General features: G+C 40.0%; 3 protein-coding genes across 6 annotated transcripts; all 3 read left to right on the top strand.

The window, feature by feature from the left end:
• Positions 1–731: 731 nt before the first annotated feature.
• LOC132101153 (uncharacterized) lies at positions 732–3324 on the top strand. Its single transcript, XM_059505867.1, has 2 exons — positions 732–1884; positions 1955–3324. Exons 1-2 carry the CDS (start codon positions 756–758, stop codon positions 3322–3324), a joined length of 2499 nt encoding a protein of 832 aa, XP_059361850.1. The 5' UTR covers positions 732–755.
• A 3020-nt stretch (positions 3325–6344) lies between these two features.
• LOC132101281 (cyclin-L1-like) lies at positions 6345–15400 on the top strand. 4 transcript variants are annotated; one of them, XM_059506104.1, is made up of 11 exons: positions 6363–6665; positions 6862–6936; positions 7284–7393; positions 9447–9567; positions 11022–11086; positions 13040–13139; positions 13242–13346; positions 13430–13571; positions 14163–14274; positions 14367–14459; positions 14533–15400. In XM_059506104.1, the coding sequence occupies exons 1-11, from the start codon at positions 6423–6425 to the stop codon at positions 14933–14935; spliced, it is 1569 nt and encodes a 522-aa protein (XP_059362087.1). In that variant the 5' UTR covers positions 6363–6422; the 3' UTR covers positions 14936–15400. The 4 variants fall into 4 exon arrangements, with proteins under 4 accessions (XP_059362091.1, XP_059362089.1, XP_059362087.1 ...); XM_059506107.1 differs by lacking the exons at positions 6363–6665; positions 6862–6936; positions 7284–7393 and adding an exon at positions 7910–8032; XM_059506108.1 differs by lacking the exons at positions 13242–13346; positions 13430–13571; positions 14163–14274; positions 14367–14459; positions 14533–15400 and adding an exon at positions 11312–11325 and having other exon boundaries at positions 6345–6665.
• A 4495-nt stretch (positions 15401–19895) lies between these two features.
• LOC132101869 (B-cell CLL/lymphoma 7 protein family member B-B) lies at positions 19896–26889 on the top strand. The gene is made up of 6 exons (XM_059507088.1): positions 19896–20075; positions 20632–20707; positions 20784–20886; positions 21099–21281; positions 26151–26230; positions 26386–26889. Exons 1-6 carry the CDS (start codon positions 19984–19986, stop codon positions 26455–26457), a joined length of 606 nt encoding a protein of 201 aa, XP_059363071.1. The 5' UTR covers positions 19896–19983; the 3' UTR covers positions 26458–26889.
• The last annotated feature ends 754 nt before the right edge of the window (positions 26890–27643 follow it).

The raw sequence follows: 27643 nt of genomic DNA, 5'->3' as shown, positions 1-27643 counted from the left end.
TTCGCATTGCGTGAGATCACCGTGGATACGACTAAATATTACTACGTTGTGTCTGCTCTCGGAAATTCAACAGCTTCCAGAGTGGTGAGCCTTCTTCCGAGTGAGTCTTCTTCCGAAAATTGGAAGTATACGGCACTTAAAACCCACCTGTTGAAAACATTTGAACTGTCAGACGCTGAGAGAGCCAGCAGGCTTTTCTCACTTCAAGGACTGGGTGACAGCAAACCGTCCGAGCTCATGGACCGTATGTTGGATCTTTTGGGTGAACACAGACCTGATTTTCTTTTCATTTCAGATTCTACCATGCAAAGTTTGGAACCAAGGCTAACAAATGCTGTCCACCATGCAGTTTCATTGTTTCGGGAAATGCCAGGGCCGGCGCTCAGTAGTAGCCATGAGTGTCGGCCGAGGAGGCAGGCTGCTTTTCATCCGCGATAGCATCTCCGGACGCCGTTTTCTGTGCGACACGGGAGCACAAAGGAGCATCCTGCCTGCATCCCGTTTGGACATGGTAAACGACAGCCACGGCCCCCCTATGGAAGCTGCCAACGGTAGCCCCATCCGCACATATGGAACGAGGTATGTCGAATTGTGTTTCGGAGGACAGCATTTCGGTTGGGACTTTGTTACTGCAAAGGTTGCCGTTCCCCTCTGGACTGTTGGTGGATGTAAAGAACCGCCGTCTGATTGATGCTGTCACGTTTTGTTCTTATACATGCACACTCAGTGAAGCGGACTCCATACGACTGTCTAGCATGCTCTCAGCTTCAGACGATTTCCAACGTCTATTGGCCAGTTTCCCAGCCCTCACTCAGCCCACTTTCTCTTCATCTACTGTGAAGCACGGTGTGGAGCACCATCTCGCCACTACTGGTCCACCCGTCTACGCCCGCGCTTGGCGCCTCGACCCGACCAAGCTTGCCGTTGCAAAGGCTGAGTTTGCAAACATGGAACGCCTGGGCATAGTACGCCGATCCGACAGCCCGTGGGCATCACCCCTTCATATCGTCCCCAAACCTGGCGGCGGCTGGCGCCCGTGCGGCGACTACCGGCGGCTTAATGAGGCAACGGCACCTGACCGATACCCAGTCCCGAACATACAGGATTTTTCAGCACACCTGGCTGGCAAGGTAATTTTTTCCAAGGTGGACCTAGTCCGGGGATATCATCAGGTGCCGGTACACACACTGGACATTCCCAAAACGGCAGTGATCACGCTGTTTGGTCTGTTTGAGTTCCTGCGCATGCCGTTCGGCCTTAAAAACGCCGCCCAATCTTTCCAGCGCCTCATAGACTCAGATTTGCGGGACCTGATTTTCCTTTTTGTGTACTTGGATGACATCCTGGTGGCGAGCACGTCCAAGTCTCAGCACCTGGCGCACCTCCGAACCCTTTTTGAGCGGCTTAGCCACCATGGACTAATTGTCAACCCAGCCAAGTGCCAGTTCGGTCTCTTCACCATCGACTTCCTAGGACACAGAGTCACTAAGGGCGGGGCAGTTCCTCTCCCATCAAAGGTGGAGGCAGTCATACAGTTCCCACGCCCGCTCACTGTCAAATCCCTGCAGGAGTTCCTCGGCATGGTGAATTTTTATCACCGCTTCATCCCTCAAGCCGCTCAGCTCATGGGGCCCTTCCACGAGGCCTTAAAAGGTAAACCCAAACACGCTGTGGACTGCACTGAGAGCAGAGTCAAGGCTTTTGATGCCACTAAAGCAGCATTAGCGAACGCCACCATGCTGGCGCATCCTTCTCCTACAGCCCCCATTGCCATCACCTCGGACGCCTCTGATTATGCTGTCGGTGCGGTTTACGAGCAGTGGGTAGGTGGGGCCTGGCAGCCGCTGGCTTTCTTTAGCCGTCAGCTGCGCCGGGTGTGCGGAAGTACAGCAGCACATTGCCGGTAAGAGCAACTACGTGGCGGATTGCCTATCACGGGCTCTGGTGGGGGCAGTCCATCTTGGTTTGGATTACAACAGCATGGCCGTGATTCAGACCACAGACCCAGACGTGCAACGTCTGAAAACCTCGACTACAGGGCTGCAGATCAAGGATGTGGTTTTTGGCAATGCCGGCACAACGCTCCTGTGTGACATCTCCACAGGTAGTCCGCGGCCTATCGTGCCCTCGGGGTGGAGGCGTCAAGTTTTTGATGCCATCCATGGTCTCTCCCACCCAGGGGCGAAAGCGTCACAGAGGCTTGTTTCAGCAAAGTTTGTGTGGCACGGCCTCAAGAAGGACGTTAGGGACTGGGCTAACACCTGTGTTGAGTGCCAACGGGCCAAAGTACACCGCCACACTAAAGCCCCGTTAGAAACATTCCCGGTTCCTGAGAGGCGTTTTGACCACGTAAACGTGGACCTGGTTGGTCCTCTGCCCTCCTCTCAAGGTTTCACATATTTGTTAACCATGGTTGACAGGACCACCCGCTGGCCTGAGGCTGTACCACTGACATTGGGGGCATCTGTCGAGATGACACGGGCATTTATTGGCACCTGGATTGCCCGTTTTGGCACCCCTTCGGACATTTCCTCTGACCGAGGTGCACAGTTCACGTCCGAGCTTTGGAACGCTGTCACACAGAGCCTCGGAGTGAGACTCCACCGCACGACTGCATATCACCCGCAGGCTAACGGACTCTGTGAGCGTTTTCATAGATCGATGAAGGCTGCCCTGCGTGCCAGCCTCAAAGACAGCAACTGGGTCGACAAGCTCCCGTGGGTGATGCTGGGTATCAGGACTGCACCAAAGGAGGACCTTCAGTCCTCATCCGCTGAGCTTGTTTACGGACAACCGCTGCGAGTACCAGGGGATTTTGTCCCTAGCACCATGGTTCCCTGGTCTGCCACTCTCCAGCGGTCTACTCTACTGGATAATGCGAGGTTTTTTGCACCTGTTCCTACTTCCTGTCACGGCCTCCCTCAGTCGCACATCCCCGCTGGACTTCAAACAGCCGACTATGTTTTCATTCGCCACGATGCCCACAGAGGACCGCTACACCCGCCCTACGAGGGCCCGTTCCGGGTTCTGGAGACAGGGGACAAACACTTTGTGGTGGACAGGGGTGGCAAACCGGAACGACTCTCCATTGACCGCCTTAAACCAGCTCATTTGGACGTGGCCAGGCCCATTGACCTGGCCCAGCCCCCACGACGCGGACGGCCTCCTGCTCTGCCCCCACCCAGTGCTCCCACACCACCCAAGCCTCCCACACCCCATGCCCCTCTCCCGGGTAATGACGGTACACCAGCTGCAGTGGGGCCTCCTCGACCTCCTGTACAGCGCAGTCGCTGTGGCCGGTTGATACGCCCACCCCTCCGTTGACAGTTGGGTTTTTCTGATACGGTGAATTCTGGGGGGACATTTTCTTAGAAATATAGGCTATTTTCCATTTTCCATATTTTCCAGGCTGTGGCCGGTTGATACGCCCACCCCTCCGTTGACAGTTGGGTTTTTCTGATACGGTGAATTCTGGGGGGACATTTTCTTAGAAATATAGGCTATTTTCCATGTTTTTTTTATTCAATTGGCCCTACTTTCAAAAAATTTTCAATTTATTTTAGGCGATCGTTCGTATCAGTTTAGTCTAGGGCTGTCATTTAAAAAAAAAAAAATTCGAACAAACAACAGAAAAACAACTAGATAGTAAAGTTTGTGGTCAAACTTTAAGTTGGCTTGAAAAAGCCTAGCCAGAAAGATTGAAGCTAGCATGGAACTAGCATGTTCCCAGCATGACTAGCAAGTGACTAACATGTCATTAGCAAGTGACTAGCATGTCTGTAGCATGTTTTTATCATGAATAGCAAGTGACAAGCATGTTGCTAGCATGACTAGCATGTTGTTATCATGATTCTAGCATGTTTCTAGCATGATTAACATGTTTTTAGCATGTTTCTAGCATGATTAGCCTGTTTCTAACATGTTGCTAGCATGTCGCTAACGTGTTGCTAGCATGATTAGCATGTCGCTAACATGTTGCTAGCATGATTAGCATGTTGCTAGTATGTCGATAGTATGTTTCTAGCATAATTACCATGTTGCTAGCATTTCGTTAGCATGTTGATAGCACGATTAGCATGTTGCTAGCATGTTTCTAGCATGATTAGCATGTTGCTAGCATGTCTTTAGCATGTTTCTAGCATGATTAGCATGTTGCTAGCATGTCGCTAGCATGATTAGCATACAAATAACATGTTGCTAACATGATTAGCATGTTGTTACCATGTTTCTAGCAGGATTAGCATGTCGCTAACCTGTTTCTAGCATGATAAGCATGTTGTTAGCATAATTAGCATGTTGCTAGCATGTTTCTAGCATGATCAGCAAAGTTACTAGCATGTTTCTAGCATGATTAGCATGCTGTTAACATGTTGCTAACATGTTTCTAGCATGATTAACAAGTTACTAGCATGTTGTTAGCATTACTAGCATGTTGTTAGCATGTTTCTAGCATGGCTAGCATGCAGTTGGCATGTTGCTAGCATGTTTCTAGCATGATTAGCATTTTGCTAACATGTTTCTAAAATGATTAGCTTGCAACTAGCATGTTGCTAGCATGATTCTAGCATGACTAGCATGTTGCTAGTATATTTCTAGCATTATTAACATTCGACTAGCTTGTTGCTAGTTTGTTTCTAGCATAATTAGCATGTTGCTGGCATGTTTCTAGCATTATTAGCATGTTATTAGCATGACTAACACGCGACTAGCATGTTGCTAGCATGTTTCTTGCATGACTAACATGTTGCTAGTATATTTCTAGCATGATTACCATTTGACTAGCATGTTGCTAGTTTGTTTCTAGCATAATTAGCATGTTGATAGCATGTTTCTAGCATGATTAGCATGTGACTAGCATGTTTCTAGCATGATTAGCATGTTGCTAGCATGACTAACATGCGACTAGCATGTTGCTAGCATGATTAGCAAGTTTCTAGCATGACTAGCATGCGACTAGCATGTCGTTAACATGTTTCTTGCATGATTAGCATTCGACTAGCATGTTTCTAACATAGATAGAAACAGTCAGATAGATAGATAGATATAGATTAGAAATATTAGATGAGTAGATAGATAAAAAGATAGAAAGATAGATAGATAAATCGATAGATAGAAACAGATAGCTAGTTAGATAGATAGATAGATAGATAGATAGATAGATAGATAGATAGATAGATAGATAGATAGATAGATAGATAGATAGATAGATAGATAGATAGATAAATAGATAGATTGACATAGAATGGTAGTTTAATTGAGTTTAGGGCTTCAGGGAGTTTTGATTTGAATTTTTGGCTTGTGCACTAATGGGCCACCGTAGTCTTGGCTCAATTTGACCATTCCGCAATGTAAGTCTATGGGGTTTTTATGATTTTTAATATTAATTTTTAAGAAAACTGAAAGTCAAATCAGGAGTTCATGTATTATTTATTTATACGTGAATGTAATACATTTTTGACAATAAGCCGCGGGCGTGTACAAATCGGTGATGTTTACGTTAAAGCAACGTTCAATTCTGACAGAAAAAACCCCACCTGGAACAGTAACGGACTGCATTAAGTTCCATCTGCAGGAGGCGCTGTGGAAAATAAATTCGTGTAATAATTTCTACCTTTTTGAGAGCGCTTGCAATCCCAGCATACCAGGAATATATTTAAAACGTATTTATGGGCACAAAACGTAATTTAAAGTAACGTGGGTTACCGCCAAACGCCAACCTCCCGCTCTCTCTCGTGAGGCCAATAAGGAAGTGACTAAAACTGCAATTCATCGACTGGCCGCTTGAGGCTGGCTGCAAAAGGGAGTCAGTCCCATAGACTCCCCATGTTAAAATGCCCAACTTTACAGCAGGAAAAAACATGTTTACAGCCTGGTTCAAAAAATGATTTTGGTCTAAATAGCTCATTTTGCCCTTCATGACAACTGTGAGGGGGGTGAATTTTTTTATAACTCATCCGTTTAAATTATATTAAGACTTAAAGTTCTGCATAATTAAGGGGGTGGCCACTTGAGTGACAGGGAGATTGCCGCTGCTGACACTGCCGTCGCGCTAGGTGGGCGTGGCTACAGCAACTAGCTCCCGCCTTTTTGTCCATTTTTGATTGTCCGGGAGAGTCGCGCGGTGACGCGCTGCCAAGATGGCGACGGCCCGCTCTACACACTTTAGGCTTCAAAAACTCTCTTCAGTAGTCTACGGGTGACGTCACGGACACTACGTCCATATAGTCTATGGTTACCGCGTTGAATAAAGTAACAGTTATCCGACAGCGATTGGTTTGTTGAGGTCACAAGACACATCTCTGCACCAATCAGCGAGCTGTCACATACGCAGCAATGTTCAGCGCTGTCTTCCGCTCTGGGTTACGTAACACGTATCTGTTTGTAGATCGTAAAGTCCTCGGCAGGATCCGACGACAGCGATAATGGAGGCGTCGACGGCCACCGCTCCCGCCGCAAACGCGCCTGTTACTAACGAGGGCATATTAATAGGGGACAAAGTGTATTCAGAAGTCTTTCTCACCATCGATAACTCTTTAATTCCGGAGGAGAGTCTCTCCCCGACCCCGTCGATGCAGGACGGGCTCGACCTGTGTACCGAGACAGACCTGCGGATCCTGGGTTGCGAGCTCATTCAGTCCGCCGGGATCCTGCTGCGACTGCCGCAGGTGAAAATATATAAATATAATTTATACAGTGGGTTTGTGTAATCTAGAGATCCATTTCAGTGGTTTTAAACATCTTTCGCATGCGCTGTCCATCGGTTAGACAAAAACAAAATGGCGGACGTTGCTTTTGAAACGAAACGGGGGCCGTTTAACTTGACGTTATATTAAATTTTCTTTAATCGTTGTTATGTTCCAGGTGGCCATGGCGACCGGACAAGTGCTTTTTCATCGATTCTTCTACTCGAAGTCTTTCGTGAAACACAGTTTTGAGGTAAGCGAATAAAGACGTGTTTACAGGCAGAGCGGATGGCAGCCATGTTGTTTGAGTAAATCACATTCAAACGGATTATAGCTCAATGGTGTAATATATCTATATATATATCCTATTAAGAATTTACATTTTGTGTACAGTTGTAGATTTTTTTTTTTCAATTTACACATGCCAATTAAAAACATGTTACACAAACGTTTGCTCAATTTCACTATTTAGTGTCAGAAAATGGTATTATCTACTAACTAGTTGATATAATTATCAGTGTATATACTAATGTATGCTCATGCTGTGTGCTTTTGTAACCGTGTTTTGACAGCTCTTTCTGTCGTCTGTTCTCCCTGTAGATTGTTGCCATGGCCTGTGTTAACTTGGCTTCAAAGATCGAAGAAGCCCCTCGACGAATTCGGGACGTCATCAATGTGTTTCATCATTTAAGGCAGCTCCGAGGCAAAAGGTAAGCATGGCTCGTTCTCGTCACACGTTTTCTCTGTTCGTTACCTGTGCAACCCCCCCACCTTTAACTGATTTATTTTTCTTTGGATAACATTTAATCTCATCACCTCAAATTGTAACTGATTCGGGAATACTTAAACATGTTAACTGTGAGTAGTCTGTGCGCTTCTGTTTGTCGTTGATATGATGTCTTGATTTTGTTTGCTTCATTCTAAACCATTTTAAAGCTTTTCAGTTCCTTCATCAGTCATAATTGGTAGTAACGGCAGGATATTCTGATTACCTGAGCAAGTAAAAAGTGTAATCTTGATCAAGGGAACGTGGTGCCAATTGAGCTATTTATTGATTAATTACTGGCTAGTATAAATTTAATTCCAGAATGAAGTAGAGAACAACTTAGAGGCTAAAAAGAAAAATTTGTTCATCTGAAATCAAGGACGCGGTATTAACTTGAATTCTTTTTTCCCTTGCAACCAACTAACAGCGACCAGCTACATTTACCAATGCCTGGGTGATGTGGAATGGTACGTAGAGATGAAGCAGTCGGCATGGCAACAGTGAGCGAGGTGTCGCTTCCCCCCCCTCCCCCGGGAGAAGCCAGTGGTCAGAAAGCGGTCACTGGGATGTCGGGGATCGACAGGTTGGCCGCTGGTCCGAAGCATCTGGCTGACTCCTGTATCTCAGTTTAAGCTTATTGTCTCTGCCAGCACAGGTGACAATCTTTTAATTTTCATTTTTTTAAAAGACACCTCACCACACATGTCATAGCTTCCACAGAAATATTTCACGTTGCACATGCAAGATTAAAATCTCTCAAATATTCACATGATGGGAGCTGTGAGGGTTGCATACTGAGAATGTGCTGCTTTTTTTTTTTTTTTTTTTTTTTAATACTGTAAGCATTGTTTAGATTGGCTGTCTTGGATGATTTATTGTCCAAAATCCACAATTAAATGTTACGTTATACGTAGACCGGTCATGAAATGTCATTGGCATTTCGTTGTAAGAGTTAATTTTTTTTTGTGAGCTCATTGTGTGCGTTCACTCTTAGAAATGACTTACCAAGTTGTTTAGTGTAGATGATTTAGATGTTTTATGAATATGAATCGAGATGTAATTTTGTGAAAACATAAAACCAAAGAGATTGTATTTGTGCTTCATGAAATATTCATGCACTTGTGGATGGGTGCAGTAATAAAAAAACCAAAAAAAAAACCGATAATAACTATGGAGGGAAAAATGGGTTAAAGCAGAAGAGAGAGAGATTTAGATTCTGTTAGGTTAGTAAAATATAGCCGAGACTGGTAATATTATGTTTTTGTAATATTAGGTTGGGTATACAACATGGTTTCAGTACGATATTAAGTCTGAAATGTGTTTCTGTTGTTATCATAACTTGACTGTTACAGGTTTTCAATAGTTAAAGGAGTACAGGAATGAATTTCATTTACATTCCTTGTAGTCAGTCAGTATTTCATACTTTTGAATTGCATATTTAGATTAATGTGGTTGAAATTGACCATTGTTCTTCACATGATTACCTGACACATCTAAAGGCCCATTCGTGCTATTTTCAGATCATGACTCAGCACTGTTAGCATGTCATGAACTTGTCTGTGAGTAGTGTTTATGATGTAGAGCTCACTTCGTCTCTTCTACGTGTTTTGATTGTTCTACTGACACTGTGTATACTGTGTGTTGATATTTTTGGTGCTTTTGTTTCCCAAGATTGGCCTGGTTAGTGTATTATTGTGATTATTGGTTGTGTTTATAGAGGAACACATTAACTTTTTTTTTTTTACTTTCTGCTGAAGCTATGATGTGGTGAGAGGTGGAGCATTTACTTTTTTTCTCTAACAGTCACTTGTGGCAGTGCTAAAGTCTTACACTGAAATTACAGGAGTCAAAAAACTGGACCTGTTGCCTGTAGTTGGTTGGAAGGGAAACAGAATGATTTGTATTTAAAATGAAGCAAACAAAAAAGGCATTTTTTCATTGTCTTGAATAGTATTTGAGTCAGGGGAAACAATTTCTTTCATTCCCTCACAAATCAGGAGTCCAAGTCCATTGATACTTGATCAGAACTACATTAACACCAAAAACCAGGTGATAAAAGCTGAACGGCGTGTGCTGAAGGAGCTGGGCTTCTGCGTCCACGTCAAACACCCACACAAGGTATGTGTCAGTTCCTGCTCTTAATGTTTTGTTTTTAGACTTTAAAGTCACCCTGTAGTGAAAATTAAGTTTTTTTATGTTGTTTATTTGTCTATGTGGTGTTTTTAATATGCTTTTATACAAACCATGAGCCAATCCATTAATCAACACCATTGCAGAGTAAGTTTCTCCTTAAAACTGTAGTTTCCCAAAGGCTGTCCCAGAAACGTGGTTCGAAACAGCCCTCTGTTTGCTATGTCACAATTAAAAAACCAATCACGTCAACTAGGGCTGCATGATTAATCGCATGCGATTCTGTGATTAGTACTAAATATCCATCACCTGCTTTCAAATAGAGCGGCACTTAATGCACAGAGCCGTAGTTCACTGACAATACCACGTCATAATCGCAGATGAATCACATTCGGTTATTAACACGATATTGCGTAGCTTGTCAGCGAACTACGGCTCTGTTATATTAAGTGCCGCTCCATTTGAAAGCATATTGTTGGATATTTAATACTAATCACAGAACCAGCTTTACTAAAGAGACACGCATGACAATCGCTTGCGATTAATCGTGCAGCCCTACTACACAACAATGGCATTTTGTGGACTGAAAATGCATATTTGAAAACGGGTTTCAAAGTGCAAGCTTTTGAAAATGCCAGCATTATCGTTTTAATGTAAACACTCAATACGGTAATCTTTGAAAACGGTGACCTCATGCGTGTGCATAGTACGAGTTAGGTATGTAGTCATGTGTCATACGTGTCGATTTTAAAGTCAAGCGCGAACAAACACACAACAATGGCAGAGTGCATGGTACTGTTGTTGCTGCTCAAGAGTTTGCTAACACTTTTAAGTGTGGATCTACTTCACCAATATTACAAACAATAGTGTAATATCATAATATAATCATCACTTTCCTACAGGTACTGTTTACTAACAGGGTGATAGCGCCAACTACTGGCCTGGCATACACACTACAGGGATCTTGGCCTTTTTTCGTAGTTGTGTGAACGCCAATCGTTTTGAAAACCTTGTGTATACGTGAAACTTTTTAAAAATGCAAAGGAAAAACTTTCGTTTTTGACTACATCGATGTCGTGTAACTTTAGCCTAAGTAACTTTAATGAAAGTTAAAGTATTCACTGTAGTTGTCTGCTAAAAATATAGTTTTGAGTCATTATCGATGTATGCTATTGTTTCAGTTTTACTACAGTTTGGCTGGTGCGACAGAGTGGAAGCGGGGCAAATTTGCATAGATCCGCATATAGTAAATGAGACAAGGGTGTAGTTACATTTAAGCTGTTTTAAGGCATGAGAAAATTATTTTCATAAGAAAAAACTTAACTTTATGATGTCATTTTGATGATCAAAGATGAGTTTTAAGGGATAAAATGCTTGACTACAGGGGGACTTTAAGACTCATTCAGATTTTACATGCAGTTTCATTTCATCAATCTTTGTAGATTATCGTCATGTACCTGCAAGTTCTTGAATGTGAGAAGAACCAGACGTTGGTCCAGACAGCCTGGTGAGTAAATAAACAATCCTGCATTGGATGTCTAGACACTGCGGTGTAACCAGTAATTAACCCCTTTACGTAACTTTTCTGTCCCCTCATCTGATGGATTGGTGTATTCGTGACTCGTGTGTTGGTGTGTGTCTTCTGTTTTAAATCTCTTGTTCATGGCTGTAATTAAAAGAAAATGGAGAGCTTAGTTTAACTTTGTCCTTTCTTTCTACTCTTTGATTAAAGGGTAGTCCATGATGGTAAGTGTCATAAAGAACCTCTGAACTCTGCTCCTCCAACCACATGACCTCAGGAATCTCCCCCATTGGCTGCCCTTCTCGAGACAGCCAATCCAGTGAGAGCTCTCTGCCCGAGAATCACTGAAGGGGGCCTTTTCCAGCTGCCAGCAGCATCTTGTTTTCTTGCGGTTGTCCAAAAGGATTTGTATTTTTGTTTTTGCTTCAAGTCTCAAGATTTCTCTCTCTCTTTTTTTATTATGTTTTTTTAAAAGGTGGTTTTACTTTTAACTTTTAAAAGGAAGTTTTAAAGCATGAATATTCAAATTCATTATTAAACCTCAACTACCAGATTTAGGTGGTGTAAGTAGTCTTGTCTTTTGCTTTCTAAATGTACTCAAATTTAAAGGGTAAATCACCAGAAATGAAAATTGTTCACCATACCTTCTCAAACCTATATGATTTTTTACATTGTAGAATAGCAATGGAAAAAAAAGCTCAAATTGCTGATTACCATAAATGGAAAGCAGTGTCCAGATCAAAGTTCCTCATTATTTTATTATGTCTTCAGAACTAAAAATGTAAGATAAATACAATCCTCTGGTCTCATTTGTGAAACTGCATATTCAAATTTGGTCCCATCTTATTTTTGTTTTTGATATAATACTAACATGCAACCAAAGGGTATAACGACTTCACATTCAGATGTATCGTATTACATGAAGACTTTTTTCATGCTTTTTCATACTTTAATATTCATTTTGGGTCTCTTCTGACCATATGCATCCATTAAATGGAGGATCTTATATCATGATCTTGTCAAATATTTCTTCTTTTTTGGTGTTCCACTGAGGAAAGTTTTGGTTTAAAATGACATAATGTTGAATAAATGACCATTTTCATTTTTGGTGAACCAGTCCTTTAAATATGCAATTGATATTAATAATTTGGTGCGAGGCATTGTCTTACGGGAACTCTCGGCTGTTTAGGTCTATGCTTGAATGAATTGTTTGAAGCTCAGCTTTTCCATATAAATCCAATGTTTTAAGGCCTGTAGCATAAACACTTCAGTATTTCTAATTACAGCACACATCAGTGTAGAATTTTCCATAATGACACCGAGCCTTTCAGGTCCACAGTGTCCATCTGCCTGTTTGCTTTTTTCAGAGAGCTTTGCATCCATATCTGGCCATCATCCAGAAATGAGAGATTTTGTCTTGTCTGCAAGTCTCCATTTAGCCGTCTAGTCTGAGATGTATATTTGTTCATTCCCAGAGCAGCTGCTCTCAGTCCCGCTTTGACTCCTGGTCACCATGCATGCTGTTTAGTGTTGTGAGTGTCATGCAATGCTACACCCCCATTCTCTCCATTTTGTACTCCCATCTGCTTATTTTATGGAAAGTTAAGCTGTTGTTTCAGAAGTATTGAAGAAATAAAGTTCATTTGTTGCATGCAAACTAGTGGAACCACTTATATTTTTGCAAACCTCTATCCAGTGAGCTTGTCTGTGTGCACATGTGCACTGGACATGTGCCCCTCCACACTGCATGCTTGCCTTTACACGTTTGTAGAACAACAGAGGAACGTGAGGCAGAGCTGGAAAGGGCAAATTTAAACTCAAGCCTCCATTTATGTTTGGTCTTTTTATTTGCATCCTGTGACAAACCTCGTACATATATAGATGTGAACAACCCATGCAGGGAAATGGCAATTTTGTGGTTCACCTTTTGTGTTGCAGGAACTATATGAATGACAGCCTTCGCACTAATGTGTTTGTGAGATTTCAAGCTGAAACCATCGCCTGTGCCTGCATTAACCTCGCTGCACGAGTGCTACAGGTACAAAACCATTCTCTGTCCTTCTTCATCTCAACCTGTGTTTACTCTGTGCTCTGGTTTTGTTAATGCCTTAGAATTTTTTTCCATCACTCTTTCTCTCAGATACCGTTACCCTCTCGGCCGCAGTGGTACCTGCTGTTTGGTGCCACAGAGGAGGAGATCAAAGATATATGTGTAACCACTTTGAAGTTGTACACAAGAAAAAAGGTTAGACTTGTTTGATATCACTCCCGTTTTAGAGTTAGCTGGTCTTCACTTGTATTGAGTCTGTTTCCTTTTTTAATTTGTAGCCAAATTACGATTTGCTGGAGAAGGAAGTGGACAAGCGGAAGGTGGCTCTACAGGAAGCCAAATTAAAGGCCAAAGGACTGAATCCAGACGGCACTCCTGCTCTTTCCACATTGGGTGGATTCTCTCCTGGGTCCAAACCATGTAAGTTGTCACTTCCACTGCCTTTTGTGCAGTCTAACCTTTTTTTTTTTTTAAAGCTAAAACCATCCTTGCTCTTTGCCTAGGCTTTACTTTTAAGCATTGTTTCCCTCATTGTTCCAAACACACAACTTTTTATAAATATATATATGTATATAAAATGACACAAAAGTAGAAGATGGTCCAAGTTGCTTTTTTCTATACAATTAATGTCAAGCTCAAAGTTTTTGTGCGTACACTAAATGCATACCTTTATTGTGTTTCTCTGTAAATCTGTTGTTTTGCTTCAAAAGACTTGAAATATAGCACAGAAACATGTGCACTGTTTTAGCCCTTAAATGCTTACCTTGGGTTTTTAGTGACCTGGGACACCATTCACTTACCTCTCCCTCCTATTCCTCAATCTATTCATTTTAAATAATATAACAAGAAAAAATATTTATAAAAGTGGCTGTTTTATAAAAGATTATAGGACTTATATTATATAAAAGCGTATATTTTTTATTGTTGGAGCTTGACTCTTGGAAAAAAGCAGCAGGGACATTCTACTAAACTTCTTATGAAACGGTCATAAAATTTGATTCTTCCTGTCAGGTTCACCTAATGTAATGAAAGCAGATGAGAAGTCTCCTAATCCTCAAATGCTTAAGGCCATGAAGAAAGAACCAGAAGATCGGCCTCAGGGCTCTAAGAGCCCACACAACGGGTGAGTGTCTGACAGGCTTGACTTTCATCAAGTACTTGCGTTCTGTTTAATGAAAACACACTAATTAAGAATCTTGCTCGTCCTTTCTGTAGACTCAGGAAAGATAGTAAGTTAGGTCGGAACAGTAGAAGTGCGAGTCGTTCCAGAACAAGATCCCGGTCCAGATCACGCTCTCCCAGACGACAGTAAGTACCACTTGCAGTGCACTGCTCTGTGCTCAATGATGTCGGTGTCTATATTCAACTGTTTTTCTTGTAGTTACAATAACAGGCGCAGTCACTCAGCCACCTACAGCTCTCGCTCCCGGAGCCACTCTCACAGCCGCAGCCCTTCTCCACGACGACACTCCAACCACGGCCCTCCATCTCCCCTCCTGCCACACTTGAAGTCAAAGCAGCGCTCAGACGACCTGCACCAACACAGCAGACACGGCCACAAGAGGAAACGCTCACGCTCTCGTTCCACCAGCAAGCCCCGTGAGCGGGACAGACAGCGGGACCGGGATCGCGGTTCCTCGGACTTAGCGAAGAAGCACAAGCACGAGCGAAGCAGTGGAGGCCATCACCGCGACCGGCGTGAACGCTCGCGCTCGTACGAACGCTCTCATAAAAGCAAACACCACAGCAGCAGCCATTCAAGCCACAGTCGTCACAGACGCTGAGTGTTTTTCTGTTAACATCACGTATGTGTTTGATAACAGTGGTCAGTGTTGACCGGTATAATTTTTTTTTTTTTTTTTTCTCTCGTTATTTTGGCGGTTTAGTTTTAAATGTTGAAAGGATGTGAAACTACATATTTACAGTGTAAAGATGGGTTCAGTGTTGACGTAATTTGGGAAATGCTTTGATTTATAAAAGCAACCTTTTTCAGAAGGTGGGAAAATCACTAGTTGGATAGAAAATTGGAAAATGTTTTCAGGAAAGATGCCAATACTTTGCACAGCTATAGAAATTAATAATAAAAAAGATGCTCTACTGGCAGAAGGAAATTGGTTTCTCTGAAAATAATCATTTTTCTTACAACTGGATGCAGACTTCTTTTTTTTTTTTGATCATGGTGACTTTGTTACACTGGTTTTTAGTCTGCACGTCTTCATGTCTGATTTTTACTCAATAAAAGGTGACTTACTCCTATTGTCAATCGTCGTTGTTTTTTTACTCCAATATAGAACTTGGATTTATGAATTCAAAATAGTTTCTTGCTCTCTGAAATTAAAATCCCTTGATGATGTTTACCTACATTATTATCACAAAAATATCACAACGGTAGAAACGGCTCTTATCTGGAGATCTGGCAATAAAAATTAGATTAATTCTAGAGAATCACCTCCCATCTTAAATAGTTCTCTCTCTAATGTAGACTTGGAACATCTATGTATTCTACAGTAGACAACATTTGAAGTGGATCCAAAAAGTTCCTAAAAGTTGAACTAAAAAGTATTTTGGTTTTAGGATGAAAGGTTTAATCTACTTAAAATGTTATCTACTGTAGTAAACCATCTCAACAAATTTGTGTAAATGAACAGGAAAAACTAACACCCCAGTGGTGTTGCTTCAGTAGGTTTTCTGTAGAAATCACTAGGATCCCCATTGATAGTGATTATGTGGTTTCTTATCTGTCATATTTCTGGGCAAGGACGGGGATACTGAATTTGGGATTTTCCTTAGTTGTCAGTTATAATCATCAAAATTAAAAGAAATAAAAATTTGAAATGTATCAGTCTGTGTGTAATGAATGAATATAATATACAAGTTTCACTTTTTGAATGGAATTAGTGAAATCAACTTTTTGATGATATTCTAATTATATGACCAGCACCTGTAAACCTCAGTCCACTCTTAATAGTTTTTCTACATCAGGCTCGTTTATAATTCACTCAATGTATTTCTGTGGGCAGAGTCCTGAAGACAGTATGGTGGTGGTCTTTTCTTTATGAATTAATCAGGGTTTAAAAACGATGTAGTGCATGATTCACTCATTGTCGCTACTTAGTGGGGTAACGTTAAAAAGTCACTGGAAAAATACCAACACAAACGAACGGTGCGATAAATTAACAATTATATTGCAAGGCTGTTAATGCGTTTTTAAGGCCAACACGAACATGTGCACGTCGTTTTTATTTTATTAAGAGAGGTGCTCTGCTGCACATAATAGCATCCTTTCGAATCTCATGGACGCAAATACAGGCGTTGGGGTCTTTTATTTTTTGAAAGGCTTTACATATTCTGCATGTATTACCTATAGATATAAAGGCCTTTATTTTGTATACAGGTGGGCTTATTTCATCAAGATCTTCTGACTATATAGATTCTTTTCAGTTCTTATTAAAATAGTCGTGATGTTTAATTCATGAACTGAAATTGAAATGAAGGTATTTTATATTTATTTATTTATTTATTTTTAGACACGTAGCTTCCTTCCTCTCTGTCTTCAAACTTGCAGTGATTGGTTTAATTATCCTGAGCAAGGACCCTTTCACATTTTTCAACATGGAGACTCCAGGAATCTGCCTTTGGGCACAAGAGAATAAGGTCAGCGATAAGGTCAGCGAGGGCCAGTTATGTAGTCATGGTCCCAACCGGGTCTGGAAAAGTAGGACAAAAAAATAAAGCAGAGTATGAAAACGTATTTTTGTTTCCAGGCCTTGCCCTTAATTAGTTTTTTATAATAGAAAATTTAAGAATTTCTTAGAAATAAATTGATTGTACAGGAAGTCAAAGTCAAAATACGACTGAATGAATTCAAGGTACACTTTTTCCTTGGTTTAAATTGCAGGTTATAAGCATTTTGGGTCTCTTTTCACAGTATTCTTAGCAGCGAAAGCCAAAATTTTAAACACCTTTTATTTTTTTATATATACCCTTGAACTTGGCCAATCTTATGCGATCAGCCCTTTCTGTTTTCTGGTTTGTGTGCAACCACAGAGGATGTGTTAAATTAAGCCATTAGGCCTTGATATTAGAGGTACTACCACGAGAAAGCCACATTTTGAGCAAATAGACATGTTAATTTATGTGCATCCATGCTCTTGTTTTACTCATAGTAAGATGTCATTGATGCAAAAATGAAGTAGGAATTACTGTTTTTCCACGTTGTCTAAATTTCCTAACGTTTTGCCATGTGAGGTTTTTAAAACCATGCATGTAAAGCTAACCGAGCAGAGGACCACTAGATGGCGCTCGCTATTCAACTAGAGATCACGGTCATGTGGCATGCTTTGCAAGGGAAGTAACTAAGTAAGAGTACGCGTATTGTGAAACGAAATGTGATTTTTGTTCTATTTCTTTGTGGTTCATTTTCAGCAGATTCTGAATTAACAGCCATGTGGAGGCAGCGCGAGGTGAACGTAACCACGAGTTCTTCAAACAGGCTATCTGTGCCATCAGTGCAATCATCATACTTAAATTTGCTTCTTGTATAGTCATACTTTTCGAATGGTCACCATTAGTAAAGCTAATAGAACTAGATGTTTCAATCCCTTTAGTAGGAAACTCTTGGTAGTAGCAATCGGTGTGGAGTGGTTAAAAAAGGAGGGTAAGGTATGTCATTGGGGTCATGAGGAGGCAATCCTGCTTCATCGACCTTTCGTTGATTGAAGCCCACTGCCCAGATGGGGTCCTTGCGCTTGATCCAGAGCCAGTTACTGCTTTTTTCAGCAGCACTTGATATGGACTTGATGGCCTGTTGGAAAGAGCGATCCTCCACCCCTATTTTTTTTTTCAGCAAACAGGTGGTAGATGTTGCAACAAATCCCCTGCATCCCACCTTTACTGGAAAGATGCTAGTCTTCCAGCTGTTCTGGAATGCTTCAGCTGCCAGGTCGGAATATTTGTTCTTTTTCCTCTAAGCCTCTTATAAGCCTCTTCAACCCCCTCTTCCCATGGAACTGTTAATTCAACAACATATACCAGCTTTATTGTTGGAGACCACAGGACCATGTCTGGCCGGAGTGTTGTAGCCATTATTTCTGGGGGAAACACAAGCTTCTTGTCAAGGTCCACTTCCAATTTCCAATCCCGCGCTGATTGCAGGAAGCTTGCATCTTTAAGTGTTATACGATGCTCTTGATGTTGGCCAGCTGGTACAAAATTTGTGAAGTTGACCTGTCAATGTTTGTGGGAGGTTGTTTGTGGTGGTTCATTTCTGTTCCAGTACTGATGCCAGCTCTCTAATACTTGGTTATGCCGCCAAGTATAGCGCCCTTGGGTGAGACTTGTAGTGCACCCTGATAGAATGTGCCTTAGGGATACAGGTACTTGACACAGGGAACAGGCGGGATCTTCTCCATACCACTGTTTCAGATTTTGAGGGGATGGTAGCAGGTCATATGTGGCTCTGATGACAAAACTCAGCCATGCTCCATCCATTTTTGAGACAGATGGGACAGTTGTTCCGCCAACATTAAAATCTTTGGTCTGTGACTTGTCCTTTCACGATGGAGATGCTTCTGCACTTACTGGGCTTTAACTTCATCCTCGCCCATGTTGTTTCTCCAGCAGTCTCTTGGTGCAGGGGACAGTTGTTGTGAGTGTTGTTAGGTCGTCCATATAGGCTCGAATTGGTGGTAACTTCTGATTACATTGTAGTCGTTCTCCTCCCACGACCCATTTTGATGCTCTGATAATGATCTCCATTGCCATCGGGAAGGCTAATGGGGAGATGGTGCTACCCCCCATGATGCCTACAGTACAGTACCTCCAGCGGTTGCCAACTTGTGGTGAAGCCTGATGTTGTAAGGCAAAACTGTAGATCCTGGAAGTAGTGTTTCACTAGATTTGTGATTTATAGTCGGCACCTGGAGTGTGTTCACAAGACTAAGGTGTGTGTGTGAAGGTTGTTTGATAAGTTCTGAATGACTGAATTTTGTTTGTCAACATGCAGAGGGAGAGTATAAATAAAATTCTGTAATAAAAATCTAATGAATTGTGTTTTTCTTTTTGTTTATTTTTAATATTAGTTGCCAGTGTCACTTAGTTTAAACATCACAGCCATGTAAAATTACTGATAAAGTGAGATGGCAAATATATTTTATGAGATTGTTACAACATTTTTGTAAAAATACAATGGTGTTAAAATATGAAGTAAATATAAAAACAATACAGAACATTTGAAACATTTTGTTTATAAAACAAATCATTTAGATTTTTGCTTTCTTTTTTGCATCAAGGTTTTTTTTTTTTTTTGCATCATGTAAGAAGTGAGTTTAAGCTGGGAACAAAATAGTTTAAAATGCAATCCTATGTTGTTTTTATTTACAAAGAACATAATTAAAAATAATGTACATTTTAAAACCATTTACATATTTAAAATGCGATTTTAATATTTTGTCTAACGTGTAAAATCAAATATAATGGGATAGGGGCATGAAATGTACAGTACTGCACCGTTATCCTGTCGGAGTATTTTAAGTGGGAAAACACTGTCATCTAGTGGTGTGTTGACGGCATTGTAGGCACGTAACAGCTTCTTTTAATGTCATACACCCTCATATTGTGGTTATTACATAACAGGTTCTAAATAATTATTTATAATGGAAATATATGAACATATAAATTAAACGGGGGTAATGTTAAAAATGCAAAGAGGCAGTGCCAGTCGCGCGTTATGAAGTCTCGCGAGACACAGACGAAGACAGGGCGAGATCAAGTCGCAGACGGAGGAAGGCAAGAAAAAGAGGGAGATCTTGACAAACTAATAAAACCCATTAAAATGTCGGGACGGTCCGTGCGAGCAGAGACACGCAGCCGCGCCAAAGATGATATCAAAAAAGTGATGGCGGCAATTGAAAGGGTCCGTCGGTGGTAAGTTGCTTGTTTAAAGAGGGAGACAAGTTTCTTTTCTTCCACGTTACAAAAATAAACTTCAGAGTGGCGGGGAGGGTGACGTCATTCAGTAACATGACAGACAAGCAAGGCAACCAATGGGCTTCACTGTATACAGCTTATGGGCGTGTCAATGTGGATTGAACAATCTGTTTTTGGTCTGTAATGGAGTGATTTTGTTATTTACATTTCTGCTTGTAATGTCTGAAATGTAAAAATAAACAGTTTTATATATTAATTTGAGTTAGTCTCTATTGAATTAAGCATTATTATAACTATAAATACAGTAATACTTATATTTTATTTATATAAAGAATTATACACTGTACTTTTTATTGCGTTGTGGCAAAAAAAAAAAAACTATTAAATTGAGTATCTAATGCTAACTACCACTGAGAATAGCAGAAATTACAAAGAGCCTAAAAAAAATTACTATATCAACAATATATATGTAACAATCTTAACATTTTTATTTCTTCTTCTTGTAATATAGCCATTTTTGTGATATTACCCTGGAACATGTTTGTCCTCGTAGGGAAAAAAAGTGGGTAACAGTGGGAGATACATCATTACGGATTTTCAAATGGGTCCCAGTTACAGAAACTAAACAGGTGTGTATATCATGTCATCTCAAGCAGCTGGCCACTTCTCAGATGTCTTTCAAATGTCTTTTTTTCTTTCTTGCAGATATACAAGCCTAAAGTGTCAGGGACAGCAGTGAGGGAACTGAAGGGCTTTCCTACAGATGTAGTGTTAGAAAACGCCCGCTCTGTGCTACTGGATTTTCAGGGTAATAGAGGACTTAAGGTTATGTTTATGTCAAACATGAGGAAACTTGAAATTTCCTCTGTAAACAATTTAGAACACTCTCTCTCTCTCTCTCTCTCTCTCTCTCTCTCTGTATATATATAAAATGCAACACTGGTTTGTGTTAACATAACTGACATATTTCTTCAGGAGATTTCACACAAATATTTTTCATTCATCCACTTTCATAAACAGATGACAACAGTAACCAGAGTTTCCTATCAGATGCCTATCAGTCTAATACCAAAGTGGACAGCAGCAGCAACTCCAGTCCACAGCACGTGAGTGAGGCAGTGAGCCCTTCACACACACCCTACTTCCGTACAGAGGACTCCCAGCCGCCCACCCTGGGACAGGAGACCATGGATGCTGAGAGAGGTGAGACAGGCCGGTGAAAAAACATTCAGTAAAAAGATTATTTACCTAACTGACAAATGCAAGTGCTATCAAATGATTAATCATGATTAATCACATCCAAAATTAGTTTTTGTTAACATAATATATGTGTCTGTACTGTGTATATTTATTATGTATATATATAAATACACACACATACAGTATATATTTTGAAAATATTTCCATGTATATATTTATATTAACCTTGAAACTATATTAATATAACTGACATTATATATAGGCTATAAATGTTTTAAATGCATACACTTACATTTTTTCTTAAATATACACATGCATGTGTGTGTATTTATATATGCATAATACATATACACAGTACACAGTACACACACATTATGGAAACAAACTTTTATTTTGGATGCAATTAATCACGATTAATTGTTTGACAGCACTAAAATATACATTTAACTATAAAACTATTTTCCGTCTATTTCCATTATTCTGAATAGTGATTATTACTGTAATAAATATTTGTCTTACTGTATCACAAAAGACAATGACGTATTTTGTTGGCATAAGTTGAAGGAGCTATGTGGAGGTTTTTACTTTAAAAAAATCTTTAAGATAGAGTTTTCATTTGTACATTTACGAGCCAACCATGATGTAAAAAAAAGAATGACACCTCGACTGTCCACCTCGGTTGCCTCTATCAGCCTGTAGGCTCAATTGTGTGTGGAGGAGTCGGGCCCGAATTGGCGCGAAAATTCACAAAATGTGACGTTCTCGTCTACTTGGGCTTACAACCGTACGGCACGCCAGCCATTATAGTAAGCAGCGGCAATAGTGTTTTCAAATGGACTCTGCAGATGGAAAGAAGCGACCAGCCTCCAGCACAATTCAGACACCCACGGACACTCCTCGTAAGTAAAAAAAAAAAATAAAAAAAAAAAGAGCGTGCGCACTGAGAACGAGCATGAGACTGGCTGCAGTTCCTCTAACGGCCACTGGTGTCAGTAACGGTTAGAAATTTCAGAACCTACGCAATGCTCTTTAAAGACATTACATCATAAACATTTTTTTTTTAACAATAATGAAATTCGGAAATGATATTTAAGGGTATAATTGTATTGAACTGTCATAAAATAATGCCATAACACAAATAAAATCTAAATGTCAATGTCAATGTCACCTTTATTTATATAGCGCTTTAAACAAAATACATTGCGTCAAAGCAACTGAACAACATTCATTAGGAAAACAGTGTCAATAATGCAAAAATGATAGTTAAAGGCAGTTCATCATTGGATTCAGTTATGTCATCTCTGTTCAGTTAAATAGTGTCTGTGCATTTATTTGCAATCAAGTCAACGATATCGCTGTAGATGAAGTGTCCCCAACTAAGCAAGCCAGAGGCGACAGCGGCAAGGAACCGAAACTCCATCGGTGACAGAATGGAGAAAAAAACCTTGGGAGAAACCAGGCTCAGTTGGGGGGCCAGTTCTCCTCTGACCAGACGAAACCAGTAGTTCAATTCCAGGCTGCAGCAAAGTCAGATTGTGCAGAAGAATCATCTGTTTCCTGTGGTCTTGTCCTGGTGCTCCTCTGAGACAAGGTCTTTACAGGGGATCTGTATCTGGGGCTCTAGTTGTCCTGGTCTCCGCTGTCTTTCAGGGATGTAGAGGTCCTTTCTAGGTGCTGATCCACCATCTGGTCTGGATACGTACTGGATCCGGGTGACTGCAGTGACCCTCTGATCTGGACACAGACTGGATCTGGTGGCCACGGTGACCTCGGAACGAGAGAGAAACAGACAAATATTAGCGTAGATGCCATTCTTCTAATGATGTAGCAAGTACATAGGTTGTTATGGGAAGTGTTTCCGGTTCCGGTTTACCTAATTAATGCAGCCTAAAAATCCTTTAACGGATTTGGATAATAAAAGCATATTAGTATGTTATGTGTATGCCAGGTTAAAGAGATGGGTCTTTAATCTAGATTTAAACTGCAAGAGTGTGTCTGCCTCCCGAACAATGTTAGGTAGGTTATTCCAGAGTTTGGGCGCCAAATAGGAAAAGGATCTGCCGCCTGCAGTGGATTTTGATATTCTAGGTATTATCAAATTGCCTGAGTTTTGAGAACGTAGCGGACGTAGAGGATTATAATGTAAAAGGAGCTCATTCAAATACTGAGGTGCTAAACCATTCAGGGCTTTATAAGTAATAAGCAATATTTTAAAATCTATGCGATGCTTGATAGGGAGCCAGTGCAGTGTTGACAGGACCGGGCTAATATGGTCATACTTCCTGGTTCTAGTAAGAACTCTTGCTGCTGCATTTTGGACTAGCTGTAGTTTGTTTACTAAGCGTGCAGAACAACCACCCAATAAAGCATTACAATAATCTAACCTTGAGGTCATAAATGCATGGATTAACATTTCTGCATTTGACATTGAGAGCATAGGCCGTAATTTAGATATATTTTTGAGATGGAAAAATGCAGTTTTACAAATGCTAGAAACGTGGCTTTCTAAGGAAAGATTGCGATCAAGTAGCACACCTAGGTTCCTAACTGATGACGAAGAATTGACAGAGCAACCATCAAGTCTTAGACAGTGTTCTAGGTTATTACAAGCAGAGTTTTTAGGTCCTATAATCAACACCTCTGTTTTTTCAGAATTTAGCAGTAAGAAATTACTCGTCATCCAGTTTTTTATATCGACTATGCAATCCATTAGTTTTTCAAATTGGTGTGTTTCACTGGGCTGCGAAGAAATATAGAGCTGAGTATCATCAGCATAACAGTGAAAGCTAACACCATGTTTCCTGATGATATCTCCCAAGGGTAACATATAAAGCGTGAAGAGTAGCGGCCCTGGTACTGAGCCTTGAGGTACTCCATACTGCACTTGTGATCGATAGGATACATCTTCATTCACTGCTACGAACTGATGGCGGTCATATAAGTACGATTTAAACCATGCTAATGCACTTCCACTGATGCCAACAAAGTATTCAAGTCTATGCAAAAGAATGTTGTGGTCAATTGTGTCAAACGCAGCACTAAGATCCAATAAAACTAATAGAGAGATACACCCACGATCAGATGATAAGAGCAGATCATTTGTAACTCTAAGAAGAGCAGTCTCAGTACTATGATACGGTCTAAATCCTGACTGGAAATCCTCACATATACCATTTTTCTCTAAGAAGGAATATAATTGTGTGGATACCACCTTTTCTAGTATCTTGGACAGAAAAGGGAGATTCGAGATTGGTCTATAATTAACTAGTTCTTTGGGGTCAAGTTGTGGTTTTTTGATGAGGGGCTTAATAACAGCCAGTTTGAAGGTTTTGGGGACATGTCCTAATGACAATGAGGAATTAATAATAGTCAGAAGAGGATCTATGACTTCTGGAAGCACCTCTTTCAGGAGCTTAGATGGTATAGGGTCTAACATACATGTTGTTGGTTTAGATGATTTAACAAGTTTATACAATTCTTCCTCTCCTATGGTAGAGAATGAGTGGAACTGTTCCTCAGGGGGTCTATAGTGCACTGTCTGATGTGATACTGTAGCTGACGGCTGAATGGTTGCAATTTTATCTCTAATAGTATCGATTTTAGAAGTAAAGTAGTTCATAAACTCATTACTGCTGTGGTGTTGGGAAATGTCAACACTTGTTGAGGCTTTATTTTTCGTTAATTTAGCCACTGTATTGAATAAATACCTGGGGTTATGTTTGTTTTCTTCTAAAAGAGAAGAAAAGTAATCGGATCTAGCAGTTTTTAATGCTTTTCTGTAGGATATGTTACTTTCCCGCCAAGCAATACGAAATACCTCTAGTTTTGTTTTCCTCCAGCTGCGCTCCATTTTTCGGGCTGCTCTCTTTAGGGTGCGAGTATGCTCATTATACCATGGTGTCAAACTGTTTTCCTTAACCTTCCTTAAGCGTAAAGGAGCAACTTTATTTAAAGTGCTAGAAAAGAGAGAGTCCATAGTTTCTGTTACATCATCAAGTTGTTCTGAGGTTTTGGATATGCTAAGGAATTTGGATACATCAGGAAGATAACTTAAAAAGCAGTCTTTTGTGTTAGAAGTGATGGTTCTTCCATACTTGTAACAAGAAGTAGAATTTACAATTTTGGCTATATGAATTTTGCAAAGAACTAAATAATGATCTGAGATATCATCACTTGGCTGAATAATTTCAACACCATCAACATCAATTCCATGTGACAGTATTAAATCTAGAGTATGATTTCGACAATGAGTAGGTCCTGAAACGTGTTGTCTAACACCAATAGAGTTCAGAATGTCTATAAATGCTGATCCCAATGCATCGTTTTCATTATCAACATGGATATTAAAATCACCAACTATTAAAACTTTATCTGCAGCCAGAACTAACTCAGATGTAAAATCACCAAACTCTTTAATAAAGTCTGTATGGTGCCCTGGTGGCCTGTATACAGTAGCCAGTACAAACATAACAGGGGATTTATCATTAACATTTGTTTCGTTGGATAATGTTATATGAAGTACCATTACTTCAAACGAGTTATACTTGTAGCCTGCCCTCTGAGAAATCCTGAAAACGTTGTTATAAATTGAAGCAACACCTCCACCTTTGCCTTTTAGACGTGGCTCATGTTTATAACAGTAATCTTGGGGGGTGGACTCATGTAAAATAATGTAATCATCAGGTTTTAGCCAGAAAGACCATTAAAGAGACCATTAAATGTAATATTTAATTTACACGTTTTTAAATTATGATTTATTGTATGCATGTTCTTGACATGTTTTGTTAGATTCACCCAAGCATGTAAGATAACAGTAATGATGGTGCAACCTTCATTTCACATGCATTTGCTTGTTTTATCTTTCATATTTAGAAACATCAACAACCAGCAGTGAGGTAACGGATGAGCCTCCGACTCTCATTAAAGAAGATATGTTGTCTCTCTCTACTCGGGTAACATCCAATAGTTTTCAAATAAATGACGTGGTTTGAACCTAATGCATTGTGGGAATTAAAATATATGTTGTAAACATTATGAAAACCTGATTATGCTTTTCAAAGCAACTTGGTCGAATGCATGCCATGTGTGACATTGTTGTTTTTGACAGGAGGAAGAGGATGTGATTGGAGCCCCACCGCTTAAAAGAGTTTGCACCGAGCAAAACTCAACTCTCAGTTAGCACCATTATGCTGAACATTACAGCTCAAAAGTGTAGAAGTATTTCTGAAAGAGACTAAACTGTACATTTAAAAGACTTTTTACATCCTGCCAAATGCCTGAAATGAACTTTAACAGATAAAGAAAAGTTTTTTTTTTTGTACTTTTAAAAAGGTCATCTTAGATCTTGTCAGGTATTTTCTTATGAAGGTAAAGCAGTTTGTATTGCATGTTTCTCAATCAAAATCGAGAAAGGACTTTGTCAGTATAATACATGTGACTGCATGGAGTAATGATTATTATATGCAGTATGACAAAACAGTTGATTTTTAAGATGTTAGCTTGTTTTGTGTTTGTGGCATTTCTAAAGATTCTAAAGTTTTATTGACATGTTTTTCTTGCATTTATATGCATTTAGGGCAGTTTTAAATAACATCTGTGTCATCTGTTTCTTAATTTGTTTGTTATTGTTCAATGAACTGCATCAAATTACCAAACTTTTTATAAAAAAAGAAGGAATGCCTATCTTTTATAAATGGTAATGTATCTCACAGTTTGTATTTTAAATATAAAACACGTCCACTTTACATAGTCTTTAAAGTATTTAAAAAAAAGAAAAAAGATAAATATCTGTGTATGATCCGTGTAGTGTTGTTTGGTAAAAATGTATCTGTACATAGATGGAATAAACCACTTTAGATTTATGCAGCTTTCCTCTGACTGCATCATTTGCAAAGTTGTATGGCAGAGATAGAACACTATTTTACATGTGAAATGATTTTAAGGGCGAATACCAATATTATAATTTTCTTACAATTATATAGTTCCAATAAAATGTTTAAATTAGTTTTTATACATTTAACGACTTAACGGTATTTATATGCTTTTGGCAGAGCTTTATTATTTCACATGTGGCCGTGAAAAACGTATTTAATGTACATTGTCTTCAATCCTAAAAGATGGTTTTATCATTAATCAAAACTGTCTCTTTAATTGGATCAAAGGTGTCGTGTGCACTCTCTATTTCTCTCATTTTAAATTCTACACCCGCTGCCCCTTTCATCTTAAGTCTAGGCATTTGGCTATATCAATTATGTTATATAAAAAATAAATAAATAAATGTCCGTTATTTATACTAAAGTTATTATTAGTAATTATTAATACTATGAGTCAAACTGCATACTTTCATTTTGAAATCATCTATGAAT

This window comes from Carassius carassius, chromosome 23 (assembly GCF_963082965.1).
Source record: "Carassius carassius chromosome 23, fCarCar2.1, whole genome shotgun sequence".
NCBI lineage: Eukaryota > Metazoa > Chordata > Actinopteri > Cypriniformes > Cyprinidae > Carassius > Carassius carassius.
Note: the sequence above shows the minus strand (reverse complement) of the source record. Positions and strands in the feature narration are given on the sequence as shown.